Source organism: Pipistrellus kuhlii, unplaced genomic scaffold (genome assembly GCF_014108245.1).
Source record: "Pipistrellus kuhlii isolate mPipKuh1 unplaced genomic scaffold, mPipKuh1.p scaffold_m20_p_2, whole genome shotgun sequence".
In the NCBI taxonomy this organism is placed as follows: Eukaryota; Metazoa; Chordata; class Mammalia; order Chiroptera; family Vespertilionidae; genus Pipistrellus; species Pipistrellus kuhlii.
In genome coordinates this window covers 108,097,362-108,109,231 of record NW_023425515.1, presented here as the reverse complement: position 1 = coordinate 108,109,231, position 11,870 = coordinate 108,097,362, and the positions used below count along the sequence as shown (strand labels likewise).

Genomic DNA, 11,870 nt, shown 5'->3' with positions numbered 1-11,870 from the left:
TGAACTGTTTGCACTGAATAAAGTTTTCTTCTTCACTGCACCTTAAATTGGGGATTCTTGGTGGCATTGAACTGGCACCAATGACCAAAAGCTGACAGGACTGTTTTATCTTATACTGGAGGTCCCTCCCCATCTCACAAAACAAAAACAAAAGCACAGAAAAACAAAACCATTTTGGAGTATACAGATGAGATTCAGAGGGGCTAGTTTTCCCTCTAAGAGGTGATACATTATGTCCTCTCACTGATTCACCCTTAGGCAAGCACTAGGCCATCAGGTCCTTGCCAGAGATCTGAGTTCCCTAGACTCAAAAAGGTGCTCATTTCCTGAATAGTCCACCCTCATCTAGGCTTCTACTGGCACTGCCCAGGCTCCTGCTATGTCCGCCCTGCTGCCCCACCCTGCTCCTTCCCAGCACTCTCCCCCCCCCCACCTCCCCCCTGCTTCCCCCAGGTTCCCTTGTCCTCTTCCTACAGGCCCAGAGCTGACTCACTTCAGGGAAAGCTGGCCCTTTGGGTATTGTCAGCTCCAAAGCTCCTCCAGGCTCCACTCACCTCAGGAACTACATAAGGGCAATGATTGCTCTGTGGCCATCTTCATATCCTGTGCCACTCCCAGGCTACACCCACTTCAGGGGCTATATAAGGGCAGTGCTTGCCTGGCACAAGGGCCTGTGTGGGTGGGAGGGAGTGAAGGAGAGGAAAGAAGGGAGGTATGGCTGCTGCAGGGACTGGGCCAGGCCCTGGGTGGGAGGCAGGTCCCTGTCACAGCGAGAAGAAGCAGTACTGCCTGGCCTTCCACCTGCCTTCCTGGGTGTGGGGCGCACACTGTGCTGTGTGGTCTTTGGTGAATTCTGAGAGGGGAACTCCAGCTCCTTGAAGTAGGTAAAGGGTGGGATATGTGTGTGCTCCTTGCTGAGTCTGCTAGTCAAAGCCTCTAGGACCCTGGGTCCTGTGCCTGGTCTCTGATGGATCCTTGTCTGGTTCCCATCTGTGAGCTCATGAGACAGTGCTCTTGGCCTCCTGAGAAAAGAAAAGGAAGTACAGATTTCCAGTTCCGGGAGTTTTAGGGCAAGGATGACATGAAGACCTGTCATTGCCTAATCAGCTGGGGTGCTAGGCCTCTGTCCTGTGTTGCAGCCTCACCATGGAGCAGCTGAGCTTGGCCAACACCCGGTTCGCACTGGACCTCTTCCGCACCCTGAAGGACAGCGACCCCTCTGGGAACATCTTCTTCTCCCCCATGAGCATTTCCTCAGCGCTGGCCATGGTCTTTCTGGGGACCAGAGGCACTACCTCTGCACAGATGTCCAAGGTCAGCAGAAACCAACACAAGCAGCCTGGCTTCCCTGCCAGTCCCTGCTAAGAAGGCGTGCCTTTGAGCTACTACAGGGAGTTTTAAACTCTGTGCTTGTGAGTTCCACAGCTACACACGACCAGGCCAGACTTCCAGAAAAGCCCCAAGATCAGTTCACTTACATGCAGGCTTTCACTCATGATTGAGCTCTTACTGAGCACATACTGTGTGCCAGGCACTGTGTTTGTTTGGCTGAGGACACAGCGGTGAAGAAAGCTGCCAAAGCCTGTGCTGTGCTGCTTCTGGTGCTGTGGGCACATCTTTGAAGGCAGCTCCTCTCCATTCAGACTTTTCAGTTCCTGCTTTGCATGCAGCCCGCTCCTCATTAATAAACGCGTGCTATTAATGTTACATTTTAGCACGAAATAGCACAGGGAATGCACCAAGGGGAGAAGTTGGCGGTGTTGCCTTTTTGAGGGAACAGGCCACCGTGGGGTTCTATACTGCTGAGGCCTAGCCCGTGCCTGGCACAAGGGCCGGTGTGGGTGGGAGGGAGTGAAGGAGAGGAAAGAAGGGAGGTATGGCTGCTGCAGGGACTGGGCCAGGCCCTGGGTGGGAGGCAGGTCCCTGTCACAGCGAGAAGAAGCAGTACTGCCTGGCCTTCCACCTGCCTTCCTGGGTGTGGGGCGCACACTATGCTGTGTGGTCTTTGGTGAATTCTGAGAGGGGAACTCTAGCTCCTTGAAGTAGGGAAGATTACAAGGTGCCAGTAACTGGGGCAGGTCCAGCCTTGGATTCAAGTGTATCCATCTGTTCCTAATCTTTTATTTCTCCATTTTATGAAAAAACCAATGGTCATTGCAGACATGAAAGCATTTTTATATTTTCCAAAACCCACTTTTTATTTTATCCCCAGATGATAATGGTTAGTTGCTTCTTGCCAGGTAATGTCAGCTTCTCTTTTGAGGTTTATGCAGGGACTGTACTACCTCTGCAGAAAATAGTTTTAAAGGTTCCCCTGCTTTTCCATCAAAGCAGATCTATCACAGCAACTGTGCAAACATTCCCCATCTTGGTGAGTAACTGGGCTCTGTACATTGTGTAGGTTTATTCTTTGTGTGTAAAATAATAGCCAGCCCAGGACTCAAAACCATAAAAAGATTTATGATTTCTATCATGAAAATTAAACTTTTGCTGAATGTTAAGTTTATAGATTTTTAAAAATATATAAATTTTATTGATTTTTCACAGAGAGGAAGAGAGAGGGATAGAAAGTTAGATACATTGATGAGAGAGAATCATTGATCCACTGCCTCTTGCACTCCCTCTACTGGGGATCTGCCTGCAACCCAGGTACATGCCCTTGACCAGAATAGAACCTGAGACCTTTCATTATGCAGGCCAACACTCTCTCCACTGAGCCAAACTGGTTTTGGCTATAGATGTTATTTTTAAGTTACTGATGCTGATAGTGTAGTTTAAAAATCCCCTCAATTCTGTAATATCTTTGTGCTCCCACATAGGGGATGATTCTTAATTTTACTGTTTATTTCTGAGAACTTTCAGTAAAACTCTCTTTGATACAGAATTTATATATGAATATACCAGTTGTGATTTTCTTTGGAGAAAAAGCAGACATAGGTAAATATTTAGCCTATTAACCACTTACATTCATGGGACTATTATTATAAAAATAAGTGATATAAAAAGAGCTTATAATGTAATTATGTCTCACAAAGCTATAAATTTTTGATTCTCTAATTCTCTGTTCTTTTGTTCTCCAATGAAATTTTAATAAAATATTGGGCTGATATTATTGATATTAGTAATATAAGCATTAATTTAATTTGATAGAATCAAATGTCAAGGAATCTATTTCAAAGTAAATGGCTGCAGAAAGAATATTTTCTCTGTTTTAGACTCTTCACTTTGATGCCGTGGAGGAGATTCATTCCAGTTTCCAGAGTCTGAATGCTGACATCAACAAGCGCGGAGCTCCCTATCTTCTGAAACTTGCCAATAGGTTATATGGAGAGAAAACCTATGAGTTCCGCCCTGTGAGTACTTTGCTTTCACTTTCTTTTTCTTTTCTTTTTTTTAAATAAATCTTTATTGCTCAGATTATTACAATTGTTTCTCCTTTTCCCCCCTATAGCTCCCTTCCACCTGGTTCCTGCCCCACCCTCTGCCCTTACCTCCCTCCCCCCACCCCTGTCCTCATCCATAGGTGTACAATTTTAATCCAGTCTCTTCCTGCACCCCCTCACCTCTTTACCCCTGATAATGATCAATCCACTCCATTTCTTTGCCCCTGATTCTATTCTATTCACCAGTTTATTCTGTTCCTCAGATTTTTAATTCACTTGATTTTTAGATTCACTTGTTCATACATATGCATTTGTAGATCATAATTTTTATCTTCTTCCTCCTCCTCCTCCTCCTCCTCCTCTTTCTTCTTCTTCTTCTTCTTCTTCTTCTTCTTCTTCTTCTTCTTCTTCTTCTTCTTCTTCATCTTCAAGAATACTTTTCAGCTTTTTCTATAATACTAGTTTGGAGGTGATGAACACCTTTAGCTTTTTTTTTTTTTAATCTGTGAAGCTCTTTATCTACCTTTCAATTCTAAATGATAACTTTGCTGGACACAGTAATCTTGGTTGCAGGTTTTTGCTATTCATCACTTTGAATATTTCTTGCGAATATTCTCCCTTCTGACCTGCATAGTTTCTGTTGAGAAATCAGTCGATAGTCATATGGGTGCTCCCTTATAGGTAACCAACTGCTTTTCTCTTGCTGCTTATAAGATTCTGTTTGTCTTTTGCCCTTGGCATTTTAGTTATGATGTGTCTTGGTGTGGTCCTCTTTGGATTCCTCTTGTTTGGGGTTTTGTGTGCTTCTTATAAGTCTATTTTTTTCTTATAAGTCTATTTCTTTCACCAGGTGGGGAAAGTTTTCTGACATTATTTCTTCAAATAGGTTTTCAGGTTTTCATTATTTTTTCAAATAGGTATCTTGTACTCTCTCTTCTTCTGGCACCCCCATAATTCTGATGTCGGTATGCTTGAAGTTGTCCCAGAGGCTCCTTACACTGTCTTCTACTTTCTATTTTCTTCCTGCTTCTCCAGAGGAGTGCCCTTTTGGATCTTTGTATTTCAAATCTTTGACTTAATTCTTGTGTTCCTCCTGTCTGCTGTTGTATCTCTGCATAGTATTTTTTATTTCAGTCAGTGTATGTTTAATTTCTAGTTGGGTCTCATTAAATTTATAGGCCTTTTCTAGGAAATTCTTGAAAAACTTTATAACCGTGGTTTTGAACTCTATGTCCAGTCTTTTGTTCTTCTCCATCTCTTTTGTTTGAGATCTATTTTCTTGACTCAGTATTTTTGCTGCTTCCCAGAGTTCATAGGATAGCTTTGTGTGTTTGTTGTCTTATATGGCCCAGTGGGTCAGCCTCCCCAATTATGGGAGGTAGACACTCTTGGTGCTCCCCTTTGTGGACTGCGTGTACAGCCTTGTAGTTAAGTCTTGATTGTTGTTGGTATCACTGGGAGGAATTGACTTCCAGACCCATTGGATGTGAGTATCAGCTGTGTCTACTCTGGAATACCTTCTGTATTGGAGACAGTCTAATAGGATCAGACTTGCAAAATTGCAAAAGCCTTTGTGCTCAGTTTGGATGGGGCAGAGTCTCAGGGATGAGCTGACAGTCTTGGTTTCCCATCAGCCTACCCTTGTGCACAAGCCTCAGACCTCTGCCTTCCGTGGCTCTCCTGAGTTTCCACCTGACCATCCAGATTTCCTGTGCAAGACCATGGGTGCCAGGGGGCTTGCCCGGAATTGGTTGGGTCTCTGTAGTCTGAAGCTCAGACTCCTTCTGCTCTGGAGAGGCTGTGGCAACCTCTGAGGTCAGATCCCTCTGAGTGCACTCACTTGCCCGTGAATGTAGACCCTGCCCACTGTGGCTCCTGGCTCTTCCAGTTTCACAGTCTCTGAGTCTCTGGGTGCCTTTCTCTATAGTCCAGACTCCACCCATGTGAGCCTGAGTTCACGGGGTTTTGGCCGGGGTTGGGATTCAGTGCAGTCTAAAAAGGTTCAGTGCAGTCAGGGACTTGCTTTCCCCTCCCGCCAGCCAGGCATTTGACTACTCTACCACTCTGTGCCTGAGCACCTCCCTACCTCAGCAATTTGCGGTTCCCAATTTGATCCGTGAGCCTCTTTCCTTCTTTCTAGTTGTAGAATTCCCAGTCTGCCAGCTTTCCAGTGGTTTTGGATGATGTCTGTTCTGTCTTTTAGTTGTTGTTTTGAAATTGTTGTGCGAGGTGGCAGCTTAGGTGCTTACCTAGGTCACCATCTTGGTTTCTCTGCTTTCACTTTTCTAAAACTCACGAAACAAAAAAAAAGAACATCACTATGAAAAAACCTACAAATAGCTTTGTGCAGATATTTTCCAGCACAATCAAGTCACAGACATCAGTTTTTATTTTTATAAACATTCAGAAAGCAATACAGAATTTAAACATATGGCAGTATCCCCATTAGAGATTCAATTTCATTTGATAGTCTTCACAGGAAAAGATTGATCCTGGCTGTTTTAGTAAAGCAATAGTGAATTCCATAATTCACTTCCAAGAACAATCAGTGTATACTTATTTATGGAAAGGTTAATTTTCCATAAATTTACCAAAGTTTAGAAAAGAATTGGTAAATTTTATGCAATACCAAAACTACTGAACTGTACACTTAAAATGATTAAGGTGGTAAATTTAAAGTTATGTGTTTTTTACCATAATGCAATAAGTATAAGGGTTAGAATTCTTTTGTTACAATGAAATTTTTGTCTTTTAAGACAATTTCTATTGCTTTTAAGGATTTTAGAAAACCATTTCTGTATATAGTAGAAGCTATTTGTGGGTTGTTGTATTTATTGATTTTTTTTCTTTTTTTTTTTTTTTTTTAAACATTTTATATTTTAAACAGGAGTTCTTAGCTTCAACCGAGAAAATGTATGGAGCTGAACTGGCCAGTGTAGATTTTCAGCGAGCTTCTGAAGATGCAAGGAAGGTGATAAATGAGTGGGTCAAAGGGCAGACTGAAGGTAAGAGAGTGGGCCAAATGTAGTCATTCATTACACACTGGCCTTTCTTTTCCTCCTCCCACTGTCCCAGCCTGCAGATGATTCCCTACCCTTTTCCTCTGCTCTCATCCTCTCACTGGGGCTAACCTCTGCCATTTCCCAGTGCCAGACAGCTTTTAAATGTGGGAATTCCTCAACATGGGAACTTCAACATGCTTTCATTGAAGTAGCTAAATATTTCCCCCATAAATGCACCAAACCACATTTTAAAATTAAAACTTAACATTAAATGTAGGATAAAAAGGATAAAGCTTTGAGGAAAATGCATCCTGGCCCAGATTATGGGGGGGGGGAAATCCTATAGAAAAAATCTTAATATGCTAAGTGTCCGGTCATCCAGTCTCCTGGTGTAGCAATTGAAGTGTAATATGCAAATGTATGTTAATGCGACTAAATCACTCGCTATGATGTGCACTGACCACTAGGAGGCAGACACTAGGTCTGGTAGGTTAGCTTGCTGCTGGAGTCTGGCAGATTGGGACTGAGCAACACTGGCTGGACACCCTCTGCACCCTTTCAAGGTCCCTCTCTTGCTGGCCACCTCCCACATCCCACTCTGGCCTTGATCTTGCACTCATGGGATCCATTGACCTAGCCTAGGCTCTCTCACAATTCCGGTACTCCTTGTGGATGTCAGAGAGCTGGTTTTGGCCTGATGCCTGTCAAAGCAAAAGCTGCCCCTTGGTGGTCAGTGTGCCCCCACATGTGGAGTGCCACTCAGCCAGAAGCAGGTCTCATGCCTGGTGAGCACAGCAGCAGTGGTGGGAGCCTCTCCTGCCTCCATGACAGCGCTAGGAATGTCAGACCTACAGCTTATGCCCACTCTCCATGGAAAGTTGGGGGTCCCTAAGCCGGGAGCCGGATTTACCCCAGGGATCCCGGATTGAGAGAGGGCACAGACGGGGCTGAGGGGACCCTCACACCCTGAGTGCACCAATTTTGTGCACTGGGCCTCTAGTCTATAATAATAAAAGCATAATATGCTAATTAGACTGGACAACCTTAACAATTAAGCTATGGTGGCCAGGGTGGAGGCAGCTCTGCTGGTGGTGGCCAAGCCCCTTGCACGAATTTTGTGCACTAGGCCTCTAGTATTCTCATACTTGTGACACAAAGTTCTGTGGCCATAAATATTTTGGCAAATGTCTTGTCAAGCTGTAAGGGATGGCTACATCTCAGTTGTTTCTTCACCGCAACTCTCTCTAACCTCATCAAGGTCTGAGACAAGGCACCTACCCAACACGTGTCTCCCAGCCAAAGCGTTCCTCATGGCCGCGCTGCGGTCACAGGGGAACTGGTGTTTCAGAGGACTGACTGTCCTCGCCTTCGGATAAATACTGCTAAATACTTCTGTGGGAGCAGCTTCCACTTGGAAGCTTTGAAGAAATGACTTATTTAAAATTCATTTTCATTAAGAAATATTTTTATGCTGCCAAAGAATGGCCATTCATCATGAAGGCTTATTGTTTTTCATAGAATGCAGAGAAGATTGTCCTGTTTTTAGCTTTTAAACCCTTTAGTTGTTTTCTTTCTTTCTTTCTTTCTCTCTTTCTTTCTTTCTTTCTCTCTTTCTTTCTTTCTCTCTTTCTTTCTTTCTTTCTTTTAATATATTTTATTGATTTTGTACAGAGAGGAAGGGAGAGAGATAGAGAGTTAGAAACATAGATGAGAGAGAGTCATTGATCAGCTGCCTCTTGCACACCCTTTACTGGGGATATGCCTGCAACCAAGGTACATGCCCTTGACCAGAATCGAACCTGGGACCCTTCAGTCCCCAATCTGACGCTCTATCCATTGAGCAAAACCTGTCTCGGCCCTTTAGTGGTTTTCTATAGAGTTGAAACACACTGGAAGGGCTTCCCTAACTTAATACATTAATGGAATTAAATAAAAAGTATGAATTTGAATTGCCTTTCAATGCAATTCAAAAGTAAAATACTGATATGTGAAGATCTTTTTTTTTTTTTCAAATTTACTTTATTTCTTTAGGGAAAATTCCAGAGTTGTTGGCTGTAGGCATGGTTGATAATATGACTAAACTTGTGCTAGTTAATGCCATCTATTTCAAAGGAAACTGGAAGGAGAAATTCAGTGAAATGGACACAACAGATAGACCTTTCAGATTGAATAAGGTGAGATGATGTAACTACAAAATTGCTTTTTGCTCTAAAGAAATGCAGATAATAATATGAGTGACTTGGTTTTTTTAACTGTTCAGAAAGACACAAAAACAGTGAAAATGATGTATCAGATGAGTGAATTCCCATTTGGCTACATTGAGGACCTTAAGTGCCGGGTGCTGGAGCTGCCTTACCAGGGCAGGGAGCTCAGCATGGTCATCCTGCTGCCAGATGACATCGAGGACGAGGCCACGGGTCTGAAGAAGGTAACGGCTCCCACACTCATGCTTCATGTTTCCGTCTGACACATGGGTTCTGCCTGTGTGTATGTTGTGTGGTAGTAGCCCATCCATGTTTGCTACTCTGAAGCCTAAGATTAACTTTTCAGTGACTGTCAGTGAACAGTTCTGGTGGATGACATCTAAGAATCTATGTTAAATTTAACATGTCTGTAGCGGGCCGCCTGGGAAGGCACATGGACATGCTTTAAATTGTCAGCTGAGCCCTAGGCAACTGGCAGAACCTTGTCATGGCTACACTCTTCCCCTCGCCCTTCCCCCAACCCCCCGGAAAAAGGCGGGGAAGGGGGTGTTATTCAGTTCTGACTTCTTACCTTTGTCCAGGTGTAGGCAGGAAAGGGTCTAGATATGTAAATCCAGTAATTCTAGGGCCTACTTAAGAATGCAAATAAGCTCCTTTGATCATATAAAATAAACATGCTGCCTGGTTCAGGGTATTCGCTGCCTCTCTATCAGAGAGAATGGTGTCCCATCTAGCTCCCAGCTTGCTTCTATTTCTGCATCTTGCTCTCTTTCTTTCTTTAATTTCTTAATTCCCAGTTCCTCCACTCAGCAACTGCTCTCCTTCCTTTTCTGTACTAGATGCTGAAAAGAAACACCGCTACACATGTCAGTGGCAGCTCACAGGAATTTTCTTAAATGAACTTTAGAAGAAAGTGCAGTAGATTAGAATTGTTTTATTGAGACAAATTTATTAAAATTACAAATTCCAAAACATTTATATAGTAGGCAGCTTCAAAATGTACTATGAGATCCTATTGTTACACTGCTCATCTCATCACAATTCATATAGATTGTGAATTAAATTTCTAAGAGTTACATGGTAGAGAAGACTCATAAGAAAGCTAAGCTTATTTTCTCATGTGAACTCTGTATGATGTTTCTATCTTATTTCAGTTAAAAACAAAGACATTTCTTGTCAGCCTAGGACTAGGCAAAACAGTGAAGATTATGGTTTTTCTTTAGTGTCTCTACGCTGCTGTGTCGTTTTCCTCTACCATCTCTCTAACCAAACTGTTATCAGGAAGAGGTCCAATGTTAATTATTTGCATGTATAAAGTCTGTATTAAAATCAGTATGTTCTTTCTTTTAATTGTATTTTCATATTTGTCTCTTCTCTGATTATAAAGAGAAATTCTTCAGCCTCATAAAAGACATAATCAGCATCAGTAGATCAAGTGGAATGATGGGTCCATTCTAGTCCAATAGTAATAGTAATATGCTAATGATAATGATTAACATTTTTGTGGCACTTACTGTGCCACATTAAATCATTTAATGTTCACAGAAATGCTATAAGATAGGTAATATTATTAACCCTCTCCAAATTTTATTTATTTATTTATTTATTTATTTATTTATTTATTTATTTTTAAAATATATTTCTAATGATTTTAGAGAGGAAGGGAGAGGAATAGAGACAAAAACATCCATGGTGAGAGAGAATAATTATTGGCTGCCTTCCGCACACCACCCACTGGGGAATGAGCCTCAGCCTAGACATGTGCCCTTGGCAAAAATTGAACCTCAGACCTTTCAGTCCACAGTCGGACACTCTATCTGCTGAGCCAAACCTGCTAGGGCTCTCCTCCCAATTTTATTTTATTTATTTATTTATTTTTTTAAATATATTTTATTGATTTTTTACAGAGAGGAAGGGAGAGAGATAGAGAGGTAGAAACGTCGATGAGAGAGAAACATCGACCAGCTGCCTCTTGCACACCCCCTACTGGGGATGTGCCCACACCCAGGTACATGCCCTTGACCGGAATCGAACCTTGGACCTTTCAGTCCGCAGACCGACGCTCTTTCCACTGAGCCAAACGGGTTTCGGCATCTTCTCCCAATTTTCAATGAGGAGCTAGTCCGTTTTCTTTTTTTACCCACAAGCTAAATCTATTAGAGATTACTTCAGCACAGTGAGTTCACAGATAACCATAGTGATCAATAGGGTTCAGAATAGAAGAAATAGAAGAAAACTTTAGAATTTTACCTTGCACCAATCAACCAGTTAAAGGAATAACAGCCATCATGGCCTATCACAGTAATTCAGTGTGGTAGGGGTTTAGGAAAGCCTGGGTGGATGGATGGGTAGGTGGGTGGATGGATGAGTAATTGAAGCTTCTGATTTCCAAAGTCCCTGTTACTTGGGCCCTTGATTGTTTGGAACACAGCTCTGTTCTATTATCACCAATTGCTGAAAAGAAATGAAATCCTTCAAATGGAATCTATTGTATTTTGGCACAACACATGAAAGAAACTAATTAGCAACTGATAACGAGTTCATTCATTTAAATACTGTTTATTACCTTGCTTATATAAGTAGTTCTCACTTCTTCTTTTGCCGATTCTCATTTCAGATCGAAGAACAGTTGACCTTAGAAAAACTGCATGAGTGGACCAAACCTGAGAATCTGAGTTCCATGGAAGTCAATGTCTACCTGCCCAAGTTCAAGCTGGAAGAGAACTACAACCTCAACTCTCACCTGGCCAGCCTGGGTATAGAGGATCTCTATACTAGCCGAGCTGATCTGTCTGGCATGTCAAGTACTGGAAATCTTTTTATGTCACAAATTGTCCACAAGTCTTTTGTGGAAGTAAATGAGGAGGGTACAGAAGCAGCAGCTGCCACAGAAATGTTCATCGACTGCTGCCTTATGCAAGAGGAAAATTTTGTGGCCGACCATCCATTCATTTTTTTCATTCGACACAATGCCTCAACTAACATTCTGTTCTTAGGCAGACTTTCTTCCCCATAGAAACTGTGGAAATCCAAGGCAAAGCTCAGAGCTTTGTCACTAGCCCTTTCAATGGTGATAGTTTTCATATATCTTCTGCAACAAATCTACCATCCCAAAACTAATCTCTAACTCCTTTTATAATGTCAGCTCAGTTGCTGCTTTCATGTATTAACATTGGCATAGATATCTATTTTCCTTTTATAAATTGAAAAATTCAGTGATTACTTTTAATGCATCAAGCAGATATGTAGATGCTTGACAGTGTAGTAAACTAAGAAACTGC

The 11,870-nt window shown here is 42.4% G+C and overlaps 1 protein-coding gene and 1 long non-coding RNA gene across 2 annotated transcripts in view; one reads left to right on the top strand and one right to left on the bottom strand.

Annotated features, from left to right (window-relative positions):
* The first annotated feature begins 908 nt into the window (after nucleotides 1-908).
* On the top strand, nucleotides 909-11,716 carry LOC118723828 (leukocyte elastase inhibitor). The gene is made up of 6 exons (XM_036446544.2): nucleotides 909-1,314; nucleotides 3,216-3,353; nucleotides 6,271-6,388; nucleotides 8,417-8,559; nucleotides 8,646-8,813; nucleotides 11,207-11,716. Exons 1-6 carry the CDS (start codon nucleotides 1,147-1,149, stop codon nucleotides 11,603-11,605), a joined length of 1,134 nt encoding a protein of 377 aa, XP_036302437.1. The 5' UTR covers nucleotides 909-1,146; the 3' UTR covers nucleotides 11,606-11,716.
* The window catches only part of LOC118723831, a 46,786-nt gene continuing 36,413 nt past the window's right edge, over nucleotides 1,498-11,870 (bottom strand). Inside the window, exon 3 of the long non-coding RNA XR_004989390.2 lies at nucleotides 1,498-1,572. This is a non-coding gene — a long non-coding RNA (uncharacterized LOC118723831). The remainder of the gene's footprint in view (nucleotides 1,573-11,870) is intronic.

What these genes read in the sequence shown, in the direction of transcription:
- LOC118723828 (XM_036446544.2), top strand. Translation starts at nt 1,147, where the DNA reads ATGGAGCAGCTGAGCTTGGCCAACACCCGGTTCGCACTGGACCTCTTC. An exon ending in AAACCTATGAGTTCCGCCCT is followed by an intron (nt 3,354 to 6,270) that starts GTGAGTACTTTG and finishes TATTTTAAACAG; the next exon opens with GAGTTCTTAGCTTCAACCGA. An exon ending in AGGCCACGGGTCTGAAGAAG is followed by an intron (nt 8,814 to 11,206) that starts GTAACGGCTCCC and finishes TTCTCATTTCAG; the next exon opens with ATCGAAGAACAGTTGACCTT.